General features: G+C 29.7%; 1 protein-coding gene across 2 annotated transcripts in view; it reads left to right on the top strand.

Moving 5' to 3' along the window:
• The window catches only part of LOC126772826 (lachesin-like), a 51,823-nt gene extending 39,726 nt beyond the window's left edge, over positions 1 to 12,097 (top strand). For both annotated transcript variants that reach the window (XM_050493423.1, XM_050493424.1), the window contains exons 5-8: positions 9,938 to 10,069; positions 10,873 to 11,001; positions 11,257 to 11,427; positions 11,555 to 12,097. In XM_050493423.1, coding sequence (XP_050349380.1) covers positions 9,938 to 10,069; positions 10,873 to 11,001; positions 11,257 to 11,427; positions 11,555 to 11,922 — 800 coding nt within the window. In that variant the 3' untranslated portion in view covers positions 11,923 to 12,097. The remainder of the gene's footprint in view (positions 1 to 9,937; positions 10,070 to 10,872; positions 11,002 to 11,256; positions 11,428 to 11,554) is intronic.
• Positions 12,098 to 13,930: the final 1,833 nt, after the last annotated feature.

Below are 13,930 nucleotides of genomic sequence, written 5' to 3'. Positions count from 1 at the left end.
AATAGTTACGGAGTGGAGGGAACGTTGCCTTAGTATTAATTGGACATGTTATACACGCTTCAACAAATAAGGATTGCTGTTTGGACAGTTGGTTTCCTTCTCTATTTCATTCTTTCGTTGCAATTAACAAGAAAAATTATGACACTCATGATTAACTAAGTCTATTTAAATATAATATATACGTTATACATTCAAAGGTAAATACTTGTAAATTTACATCTATCAAAGAACATTTTGGAATGAATATGTATATGCATTTGAACAAGGCATATACATATTCAAAATGTTCTTTAATAGTTCATATATATATATGATATCTGATGGTAGGAGGTATAATTAATCACACAGAGAAGCGTGTGCGATTAGTTAATTACAATTAGTTATCTCACGACGAGGACGCGACGGTGTTGGGCGGTCGTCGGCTTCGAGTTAATTAACTTAGTTATTACAAGATATCACAAAGCAAATGTATAACATTATTTGCATAGAAATATTTCATTTAAATTAGAAATTTTCGTAATTATATTTTCATTTCATATTTTAAATAAAATACCTCTATGAAATTCATATCAGATATTAAGTAAAAGTTATGAAATATTTTAGCTTTTTAAAGGAGGTTTATATTTGAATAATTGATATATAATAATACTTGATATTATAATCGTATAAGTTATTGTCGTGAAAGATTATAAAAGATTTAGTTATGGATATAAGATTAACACAAATGACACAACCTTCAATATAGAGCGACCGATACTGTAGCAACACTTTTTTTTATGAATTAGTTGAGTTTTACAACTCCACGCTGTTCCAGTGTAAAAAACAACAGTTTGAATTATAAAAATGCTTATATTACTTTCGGGGATTTAATGAAGTAAATGATTAAATCAGACAAGTTTTTGTTTAACTTATCCAGTAAGAAATGAATTTAGATTTTGATTTTGAATCGCTTTAGTTGAACCGAATAATCTTGACCTTTTCTAAAAATAATACGACTCAAAATAATCTTCATTGTGTATACAATAGTATAGGCAGTGATAAAATTATAGTTTATAATTAACAAGTAAATATTCAATAAATATTTATTTATGGTATTCAAATATTGGTTAGTATTATAAAGTTATACAGTTGAAGCTGCCTCTAATTGGGGTTTATTTTGGTTTTGAAATAGATGCCATACGTATGTTTGTATTTTTTTTGAAATAAAAGTTTTTATATCATTGTTGTCGGAGTGATATCGTATGCGCTGCTTTTTGCTTATGTCGCAGCGAGAGCTGACAAAATAAAATATATAAAAGTTTTGAGAGATATGTAAATCAAAAATATATAAAATGAAATATGACTTTAAATATTTGCTTGTATACTTTAGGTACTAATACAGTTATTTTTTTATTAATATTATTTTACGGTACGCTTTACTCGCTGCTCAAATGAGACAGCCGTTTATAAAAGAACAGTTTTCACATCTTGGAGTTAGTTTTTATTTGTTCTTACTTATTCATTATTTATTTATTTTATTCTTCCAGTTTCTTTCCAATTTGAAGTATGAGTAAGGGCAAACCATTTTCATTCCCAAGGTTAATGGAATGGTTAATATTTTTACATCGCCAATGTCTATGAATGGTGGTGGATGTTAACTATAACTTAAAAACCTATAATAAAAAAAATCTGGAACGCTTTCAATGATCATTTCATGAATTTCAAATGGCATCTATTTAGAAAAATAAAAGAAGCTGCCGAGAATATACAAAAAAATAGATATACAAAACCACATTGATAACGGATTCAAAAGCGAAAGGCCTTTTGAAGATATCTAAAAATAATATGATATAACCGTATTAGGAGTATTAATTTTTAACCAGTTTTATTTTTAATATAAAAGAATGGAGAGAACGACATAATTTAATTTTAATCAGATTTTGATGGGAAAATCCAGTGCTAATAAAGTAACAGCCCAAAAATGTCCCACTGTTGCACAAAGGGTTCGGTCTCCTCTTACGGAGAGAGAATGATCCTCTACAGTTTGGTACATGTGGCAGAATTGTATTCGACACATGATTGATGACAATTCTTCCACCGATGAACATGATTATAGATACATAATAAGCACATGAAAACTTTTTGGCGCTTGCCCTAATTTGAATCTGCAATCACCGCTTAAAATTCATGTATTCTATCAACTGAGCCATTTCGGCTTCTAGTCTAGTAATAATATGTATAATAGTGTGATAGATTGACTAATTATATATTTTATATTATGTATAAAATAATACTTAAATGTATATAACAAAAAACATTGTACTACTTAATAACAGTATATTGTAGCTAGTTAAAAAAAATGTTTTAATTAATAGGTACGTTTTTTTAATGCTGGAAAAACGCGTTACTCGTTTCCCCCACGGGAAAAGTGGCGGGATATGTGGGGCTCGCTGGTGTCCAAGGCGCCCAGTGCGCCCCAAACATCGGAATACCCACTAAAAAACCAGCGGTACCCTTTCCGTCTTTACGAGGAGCGCCACGTGATCGCTTTCGCATGCTACCGTGACAACGAATAGGTACCTAACCTTTAGTCTGTGATCTGTTTTCTTTTTATGTATTTTGTTGACGGCTAACTATGGTTAATTTGTTAACTGTAAGTCGTATCCAATAATTATTACTGGTATTCTTTTATTATTTGCAAAATAATTTGTATTCAATACATATTACAGGACGTATCTGTTATTTAAATATTCTTAGACTTATATTCGAATAAAAGTATTCTTAAGAAAACAATTTACTACAATAGAATCGGAAAACAATTAGCCTGTGAGAAATAATGACGGTGAATTGTTAAATCGTGAGCGAATCGAGTAACAAGTTGCCAACGACGTGTAGCGCTCCAACTTTATAACCCGTTAATAAAACACAATTTCATGCAGGCGCTTTTCATATTGTACGTGTAAGTCACATATGTACATAAATATATACTTTTGGTTCTTATTGTCTTAAGTATAAAGACTAAAATAGTATGAAAATATTTATCAACAGCTTTTACCCACCGTACGTAAAGCAGTATTTTATGTCTATACCCGAGATTTAGGATCGGGGATCGTATGCCATAATAAAGTTATAAATTGTTTCAATTTAAATTTAATTTGACAGCTAACGCTAAACGTTGAATTGCTCGGGTGACATTCTGATTATAGTACGCCAGATTAGCAATACTTAATTAAACGAAATTAAGTAAATTTATGATATTTTTTACAAAAAGCTTACGGTCGCGCTGCGTTTGTTTTTGTTTCTGTATGTATCTAACTACGTCATAATTTTTGAGTTTTTTTTTATTTGTGAACTAGTTTCATTGATTGATTTATTTAAACTTATTTTGTTAGTTTTTATTATATGTCAGAAATTTCCACGCCAGTGTTTGACCAATTACTGTAAAATTTACAAATGTAATGACGAAAAAAAGCTTTTCGCATTCGGGAAAAAACCCTCCTTTTATGTATATGTAACTAGCAAAACCGACAAGATGGTATTCTCCCTGCGTATATGTAACAATTATTATGACAATCGATAGAACTGTAAATAAGTTTATTGATGTAATGATCTTCTTCATTAAAACAAATAAATTTGTACCAACTTGAATCAACCAAATTGTAATCAGTGAACCGTTGTTGAAGTCTATTAATTTCAAATATATACGTTTAAATATATATATTAATAGTAGAATATTTGGACAGTGGAATCCACTCAATTTAAAGGTCGAAAAATTGTTATTACTAAACTTAATTTATATTAATCACAATATAATATGTTTGTGTATATTTGTGTCGATAATAACTCCTTTGAGGGTAACAGGTAACGTATAAATGCCTTTTAATTAAGAGGGCCATTGTTCAAGATATGTTAGGTTTTAATTAAAAACGCCACTGTTATTAACCATTTGTTTGTGATTGTGATTATATTGTTTCCTTTCTAGGATTTATCAACCATATCATATGATTAACTAAAGTTATATGAACAATCAATTAATTAAAACCAGTCTCCGCTCAGTGATCGAAAATCGATCATAATCCTTATTGAATATTTTAGCCAAACATATATGAATTTGCATGTTTTGAATATTTTTTTGTACTTTTTTCGTCACAAGTTCATCAATAAAAGAAAACCAAAGTAGAAAATGGTACTGAATTGTTTTATCTTTATTTTTTTATTTTTTATATAAAATAGGTAAGTGGGCGAGCAAATGGGCCACCTGATGGTGAGTGGTCACCAAAGTCCCTGGTGCCTGTAATTACACTGGCATACTCACCCTTCAAACCGCAACACACAACAATACCCAGTACTGCTGTTTTGCAGTAGAATATCTGTTGCGTGGGTGGTACCTACACAGACGAGCATATACAAAGCTCTACCACAAGTATATAAATATATTACAAGTGTATTAAAAATAATATAAATATGTTTATAAATAATATAAATATATTATAAGAAGTTAATATAGAAATTGCTAAATTAATTTAAATGAAAACTGAATCATCATAATTTAAATGAAAACAATCATTAATCGTTTGTTATGAAGTTACAAAACACTTACGTCTTACATCCTATATAAAATGTAATTATCATCAATCGCAAAATATATGCGAGATTTCTTAGATTATTTTCAAGGCTAGGATCAATTAAAAAAACTGCGAAATGAAATTTAATATTGCTTGTATAATTGATTATAATATTACTAATAATAATGTTACTAATGGTATGCCTTTGAGTAAGCCTTTTTAAGAAGAGACTAGTGTAGGAGACTGTCTTATAGTCAAACTCATGTCTACATTTATTTTTGCTGGCAGTCAGAATTTGCATTATACACTAGCCAAATATAATACTACTAAATCGAAGTAATATTATATTTTAAATTAATAAATAGCAATTATGGCTCTTTTAAATACAATAATATAATAATAAATAAATAGAATATTTTGTTTGAACGAACAGTTTATTTCATCGAATTATCGGTTGATCGGAAAATAGCAAGTTTTTAATATTTCTGATGATGCCCATATCTTTAGGCGATCACTCACCTCTAGGTGACCCATTTACTCGGCTGCGTTTCAAATATAAATAAAACTGAAAAAAAATGAAATTTAAACAAAAGTTTTAAAACGAATAACTGTTAGACAGGTTAACCACTTAAAACCGATTACGCTGTTCAAACGTTGATAAAGTATATAATTGTGTTATGAGCAGAATACTGTCACAGTATCCTCTGTAAAGGCTAGTAACTGAATTACTCGTCGATGCTAGTTTTCGTTACGTCCGGCCAACTATTTTTATTGCCTTACTCGAAAATTGTGAATATGAAACTTCGAAACAAAATGTGTACGTGTGTGTAGTTGAAATTTTGGAAGTATCATTTTCAAGTTATGGACTAACGCATTATATAATCTACAATACTAAATTGACTTATACTAAAATATTTTTCTTTTATATATGATAAACTAGTATTAAATGTTTTTATAAATATATTCCAAAATGAATTTACTGTTATCTGTTGTCAGTGTGTAAATAAAACAATTTTAGTAGTCTATTAAAATTATTTTAATAGACATTTTGGTCAGAATCATCAGAAGATTATTTTTTATTAATTTGTAAGGCGTCCGCCTTACAATTGGGCCACCTGATGGTAAATGATCACCATCGCCCATTGTGTGCCCATTTGTCGTGTTACTTGTGCCTGTAGTTAAGCTGACTCACTCGCCCTTAAAACTGGAATAAAACAATACTAAGTATAGCTGTTCGGTAGAATATGTAATGAGTGACTGGCACCTTCCCAGAGGGAAGGATGCACGGAGCCACCAAAATAGAATTTATTAGTTATTATATATATAATAATAATTATATAACAATAAATTATTGTTAGATTTATGGAAAAATACAGGATTTATGGGAAAAATCTGTTTTATGCGGATCAAGTCCACAGAAAATAGCAAGTTATTAAAATTTCTGACAGAGTGCCTTTGGTCAAGGAAATTCTAGATTACAACCTAAAAATAGGCTATCCGTAATAGAGATGATTGAATTAAGACTGGCCGAATACCATTCCACTAAGACAACTCCTTTAAGGGAGTCAACTGGCACACTTTCCGAGTCATGAAGTAATCAACTGAACTCAAAAAAGAAACTGTGGACAAAATGTCTTCCAATGTGTTTTCATTTTCCGGGAGTCATGACGAATCGAGTTACAACTTTTTTATTACTTTTTCAAAACTACGTCCCGCGAAATGCAGAACCCTGGATATGTGTCTGTCTTTACCCTTTTTTTACAATATTGAAGCGCTATAGCTCAAAACGGCACAGACGTAGTACTTTAACTAACTGGATATTGGAACTGATGGTTAATTTTAATTAAGACAAAAAATACCACCCTTATATACTATGTATATAATATTTTTGATAAGATTATATTCGTCAAACTTTATTTAAAATAATAGCGAAGAAGAGCTGTTTATAGGATATTTTGTTAATAAATTACCGTGATATTTAATAACATATCACGGTAACATATTTAAAAATTATTTGTAAGGAATAATAAAATAAGGAGATAAAAAAATGATATTATTAAAAAGTGAAGTGTGAGTTAGCGTACTTAAAAATATAGGAGGCAAATATACATAGTACAGTACAGTAACAGTCTGTGAATGTCCCACTGCTGGGCTAAGGCCTTTTCTCCCTTTTTGAGGAGAAGGTTTTGGAGCTTATTCCACCACGTTGCTGCAAATTCGCATTGGTAGAATAAACATGTGGAAGAATTTCAGTGAAATTAGACAAATGCAAGTTTCCTCACGATGTTTTCCTACACCGTCAAGCACGAGATTATAATTACAAATTAAGCACATGAAAATTCAATGGTACTAGCCCGGATTTGAACTCACGATCATTGGTTAAAATTCACGCGCTCTTACCACTGGGCCATCTCGGCTTCAATTTTCAAAATTGGAGGCAAATTGACAACACTACTATCCATTACTAGAGACTATTTACCAATAGGTAGCTCATTTAGTTTGCAACAAAAAGGGACATACTATACTAAGTTATTGTTTTACTTTGATATAATTAATTCTTTAAAAACGGGCGATTTAAAAATGCAATTTTGTTTGTAAGTATTATTCGAAAATATTCATACGTTTACACAGAGCGATTTGTCAGTCTCGTTAGTATCATGGTTAGTCACTTAATAAGTTTACTTATGTCAGTTAATAATAGCCAGTACCAGTATCGGGTATCAAAAGGCTCGTATAAGTAAATTACTCTCGAGTAGTTTACATCTGGCGAACATCGGTTTGGCAACGCCTCACCGTTGTTGGCGCTTTACGCTAACGTGGTTTTTCCTTTATGGCTTGGCTATAAATACATAAATTATGACCTATTTGGTACTTTATGTGTGGAAAAATTAATAGTGATACTTATAAAAAATGCTAATTAAATTATAAATAATAATTAAATTAAATAAAGACTTTTTAAAAAGTTTTTGTGATCGTACTCGTGAACACTACCTTGCGTATATACAAGGAATCCCTACAAGACTGCGGTCACCTCACAAATTAACCTACAATAATTATGTCTTTGAAGAAACGCTGTGTATACTTTTTAAGATAATACTACAATCATACTGTTTCTTTCAATATTCATGATTCCTATCCAACTATCCAAAGAAATATATTTTTAGTATTATCGAGTCATTGAATATAAAAAAAACAGTGTTTAGAATAAAATTAATACGACGAGGAATGTAATTAACTACGAAACTAGAAAAATCAAAGAACACATAGATCAAATATCTATAATTAGAGTAGTAATTGATATTAATAAAAAAAATGCAATATATTCCACACATTAACTATTTTCTAACTTGATTACTCGGGGTTATAAATCGTTAGTTAGGAAAATGTATACATGTGAAAAACAGAATACTTTAAAAAAATAATAAATAATAAAAAAATCAAGTAAAAAAATTGCTTAATTAAATTAAAAATAATAGCGAGCTTAATGATAATAATAATAACAGCTCGGGAACAACGTCCCGGTTATTTAAAAAAAGCATATGCCGTTTCTTTTAAGCCCGTATTTATTTCCACCTCTGGTAGACTATCGATGATTATTAAGTAAGTGAAATACTTCTATATAAAACACAAGATTTAATTAAGATTATATTATAGTTTAATTGATGTATAAAAAACATTTATAATTTAAGCATGTGATAATATTTTGTACCATTAATTGTATACTGAGCTTACAATAAATAAATAGCAGTCACAGGTGTTTGTGATTACGCAACTCAATTTCAGTAGAAGAATTTATTCAGCGTATATTGAGCTCATTTATATAGATAATTAATAAAATAATAATAATATATTATGATTCTTTGTAAATATGTCTATTTTCTTAATTTGTATAAAATTTTTGTTCCAATTTTCAAAATACAAAAACTAAATAACTATTATATCATACTCATGCACATCGGCGTCTTATATTTTAACCTGTCGGTCTTTTTTAAGACACAAATAATCTTACTATAAACAAATAAATAAAATAATATGTTAGGTGTAAATCATAATATTTAGAATATAGTAATCTATGTAAATTACATAGGTATTTGATGTGTCACGTGATCAAAAATGGGTAAAAAACGCCAGATATCGATTTGACTCAATTCATGTTTTAACTCTTAATTCAAATATTTTGTAAGTGAATTTTGTGTGTAAGTAATTTAAGATAAGAAAGCTCTAATCAGCTATATTATGATGCAAATTCAAGGTAGGTCAACAAAAACGTTTGTGTTTTTTTCAACTATCAAATTTTACTGGTGGTAGAGCTTTGTGCAAGCTCGTCTGGGTAGGTACCACCCACTCATCAGATATTCTACCGCAAAACAGCAGTACTTGTTATTGTTGTGTTCCGGTTTGAAGGGTGAGTGAGCCAGTGTAATTACAGGCACAAGGGACATAAAATCTTAGTTCCCAAGGTTGGTGGCGCATTGGCTATATAAGCGATGGTTGACATTACTTACAATGCCATTGTCTAAGAGCGTTTGGTGACCACTTACCATCAGGTGGCCCATATGCTCGTCCGCCTTCCTATTTTATAAAAAAAAAAAAATCTCAATAGCAGCTCGGAGGTTGGCAGTATAACGCCACGCCTCGGAAAGCAAGTAAAGCATAATCGTTTGTCCCGCGTCTAATCTTACTGAATATTTTCCTAAGAGTCATTCTAAGTATTGCATTATGCAATTGAATTTGACTTTTCGGTTATTACAAATAGGACTAACGACCTTAAGAAGGTGGCGGGCACCGACTGGATGCGGAAGGCGGAGGACAGGGAGCTTTGGCGCACCTTGGGAGAGGCCTATGTTCAGCAGTGGACAACGATTGGCTGTTGATTGATTGATTTTGATTGAAATAGGACTAACGACTTCCATTTGCACAAGAATTCACATTGTGCTGTTATCAAGGCTACAATACTTAGTATTACTACTAGCTAATCTAAATACCAGCGAATGTACTATGTAAACTATATAAAAGGATTTATCTGTGCTAACATGTATTAGGGTGCATTATCTATATGTAGATAAACTTTTACAATGAAGTACTCATACATATATAGTTCTTTACTAATGTAATAAAGCTGAATAGTTTTTTTTGTACACGCTAATCTCTAGATTTACCAGTTCGATTAGAAAAAATGTTTTTCCATTTATTAAAAAATGCCATGGTCTTTATAAATTATTTTTGTAACCTATGCGGGTAGAGCAGTAACGTTTTACAATATATGACAAATATTCATTATCAACTCGATCAGTTAATGTTCATAAATTCTGACCTAAAAACTATTTTATTTAACTTTGTTCATTACTTTTAAAAATTTGTTTACTTATAAAATGCTTTTTCTTTTAATTTAGTTATGGCGAACTACACGGGGTCAACCCTCTCCCTAAAAGGTCTCAAGCGAACTGATATGGGCACGTACTGGTGTATCGCTTCGAACGGAATCCCTCCGACCAAGACCCGTCGCTACGAGGTTTCTGTATATTGTAAGTAACCGAGTTATTCTTAATATTTTTTATATGGAAATGATTATTATTGGTAATGATTATTTTTCTCCGATATCCTGTATGTATCATATGATTTTTTTTATAGTATAGGTAGGCGGTTGGGAAAGTTGTCCACCTAATGGTGGACAATATATAAGTGGTCATGGCCCATAGACTTTAAGGCTGTAAGATATACATCGTCAAGGCTCCACCACCCTTGGAGATTGAGATGTATATCCCTTGTGCCTGTAACTAAACTGACTCACTCACCCTTCCAACCGGAAGACAACACCACTATGTTTTGCTGTTTGGCGGTAGAATATTCAATGAGACGAGCTTAAAAAAACCTTACTACCAACTAGTATATAGAATGCTCGTATTTCAATTTCATATATCATAAAAACGAATGATTAATATGTACTACTTTTTGTAATAAGATAGTAGAAATAAATTTAATGGAATATTGTATCCAAGGGCACCAATGGAAAGTTGTGCAGAAGTCCAAATCGTACGACGACCAATTTTTTTATTGTATGTAACAATATTTTAATTTACGTCTATTATTTGATGTTTTTTATATAGAAATAATTCAAGCAATTATATATTTTTTTTTTCATAAAAAAATTAATAATCCTTGAAAATTATTTTGTAAAATTAGCTCCTTACATTCATTAAAAATATATATATTTAGGCACCATTCTTTACCGTATGACTTTCCGCAACAGGATTAATAATATGAACTAAAATAAAGTATTTTATTATAATAGTATTTAAATTTCTTTATTTTATCTGTTTGCATTTAGTCGAGCCAATCGTTCGCGTAGCAAGTTTGGTTGTGTGGCGCGGTGCGGGCATGCAAGTTACTCTACAATGCTACGTAGAGGCTTCATCGAAGTCACTCACAATGTGGCAACGTGGAAAATCGCAGATGGGTAATTGTTTAAGTTCCGCTCCCTATATTAATTTACATTAAGCTAAACACTTGTCCAACATTTGTATTATATTTATATTTCAAAGTTTGACTTTATTCATTTAAAATGTAAAGGTGCTTAATTTAAATTGTTATTCATTTCTCTACGACTCTACTACTCGTATATTTCATAATAATTTTGAAGTTAATGAATTTATGTATTTAAAAATGGTAAAATGTCGAATAATGGTAAATATGTGTTATATTTCTTTCGTAGGTGCAAAGTTGCTGAATAGTTCGAAGTACATTATATCGGAGGATTTTCTGAACGAATACGCGATGCGCATGAACTTGACGATAAACCGCCTCGAGAAAAATGACTTCGGAGAATATACTTGCTCCGCATCAAATGCATATGGAAAAGCTAATGCCACTATTATACTAAAAGGTTTGTTGAATTTTCTATATACTTTTTTATATATTATTATTGCATTGTCAATATTTAACTTATATAAATTTGAAAAAAGCTAACCTCATAGAAAAGTCTAATTAAATTTCGTTTTCCTTCTCAACAGAAACACCGCAAAAGACGACCACAACAACAACAACAACAACGACAACAACCACGACAACAACTACAGAGCGCACGACAACTGCATCGGCAACAACAACGCGGCCATCGAAGCGACACTTCAAGAAGCAACCAGACTGGAACCAGAATGCTCTTGACATAGAATCTTCATATGGAGTCAACAACGCATACAATTCGTACAATGTGAATGCATACGGACCGGCAAATAGTACCCATAATGAATACGCTCAACGGACCGAGAGACAGAAAGTACGGCCGTCCGGTCCGCCTCGGCATTACGTCGTGTACAACAGAGGCACATACTATTACACGCCTGTGTTTATCATTATCATAACTGTATTGATTGTATAAACAATAATTTATTTTTATACATTTCTTTTCGTATTAGGTGATAAAAATATGGCTGTTGAAATTTTAGAATGTAACGTAAAGGGGGTTGTTGTAAGCGATTTAGTTACTTCCCAGTGTTGACATTGTTATGTAAATGAAATCAGTCGTTAATATTAATTAGTAAATATCAGCTTTAAAATAAGTGTAAATTGTGACATTAAATAGAATGATTACTTATTCAAATCATTAGGTAATAAAATTTTATGAATATAATTTGATAAAATATCAAAATTGTCATATCAATATGATACGATTTGTAGATACATCAATCTTCAAAGAATATTTGTTTAAATCGATCAAATTTTCAAATATTTGAATGACGTAATATTTTGGAATAACTATTTCAAACAATTGAGAAACAAATGAAAAATAAAATTCATGAGAGATGATTAAGGTATAACGTCTCATGGCGTAATATTACACTAAATTTTATCCATATAAATAATTTATAATAGTAATTATAAGTCATTAGCAATATTTTTACATGACAATATGATTGTAAAGACAATAATAGAGACCAACATTATCGAGGACAAAGTATATTTGTGTAACATATATAAATGTTTGTTAAAATATCAAAATGTAAATTTAAGCTCAATTACTAGCATTTAATTTTCTTATAATGATTTTTATTGTACAACGAAGTTCTTAAAAATCATGTAAACATATAAGCATCATTAATTTAATATCATATACTTTGGTTATTTTTTATATTGCATACATTTAAAGTAAACAAGTAGGTAACAATATTTTAGACTGATTTTTATCTCATATTTATATAAAATATTGATTTAATATAATGCATTCCTTAAAACTTAAAAATAATTCAATCTTTTAGAATAATAAAATTCGATATTTGGATATGATACCCAATAAATTTGTCTTCCGTATAGCTATAAATGTACTTCGGCTTATGAAATGAATTGAGTAAAGGATATAAGCCAATGAAGTTTCTTTTGAACTTCAAAGTTGTAGTTATTAATTATACGTAAGAGGAAGAGAAAGAATTTACTGTAGTTTTAGAATAATCATTTTCTCACAATAATTATGTCTTTAATGTTACGGTTATTTTTACAACTCAACTAACGGATTTTTGCTATATTTATAGACTTGTAGTACCTTTTATTTTTTAACTGCTGCATATTGTAAGCAAGGACTGGTTTTACGCATTGTAAGCAATGTTTGATTTGGGTATATAGGATGATATCCCTTTAGAAATATAATCGAATCTTAATAATATTTTGAATATTTATATAATAACGTATTTATATTCTATAATACTTTTATTATTAACTATTTTGTGTAAATTTAATTGAGTAACAATGATTGTATATTTGGATTATCTATATGAAGATCGTTTTGTAATAATTTATAATTAATATATGAAACTTAATTTGTTATTCACAGTTAGTTGATTGATTTTATTTAATAATACTTAAATAAGGTTTTAGTATAAGTATATAAAACCAGATGTAATAATAATCATTGGTTTTCTATATGCTGACAATAAATATAATTGTAACGTATGATATGATATTATAAAATAATTATCTTTTTTAAGTATATTTTTATTCCTCGACTTTATAATAATACATTGTAACTTGCTGAAACTATTATATCTTAATTCAGTGATTATTGATAATAATAAATGTTTTATAACGACAATAATATTCGATAATCTTAGATTTAATAATATGTAAATATCGAGTTGAAACAATTTAGCATGAACGTAACTATTTATGAATGTTAAATTTAAGATGTTAATATCATTTTATGATATTTTAAAAATAAATTATATATTCTATATGGTCATTTTTATTTAATTTAAATTAAGTAAAATTATATACTAAATGGACTCGATTTATTTTATGGACGTTGAACATTTTCGTAATGTATAATATTCAAGATTGTTCTAAGCTTAGTTTTCTGTTAAGAACAATACGGGGATAAAGGGCAAAGTTATTGACAC

The sequence above is a fragment of the Nymphalis io genome, chromosome 13 (assembly GCF_905147045.1).
Source record: "Nymphalis io chromosome 13, ilAglIoxx1.1, whole genome shotgun sequence".
Taxonomy (NCBI): Eukaryota; Metazoa; Arthropoda; class Insecta; order Lepidoptera; family Nymphalidae; genus Nymphalis; species Nymphalis io.
The sequence above is the reverse complement of the archived record's forward strand: the minus strand, read 5'-3'. Positions and strand labels throughout refer to the sequence as shown.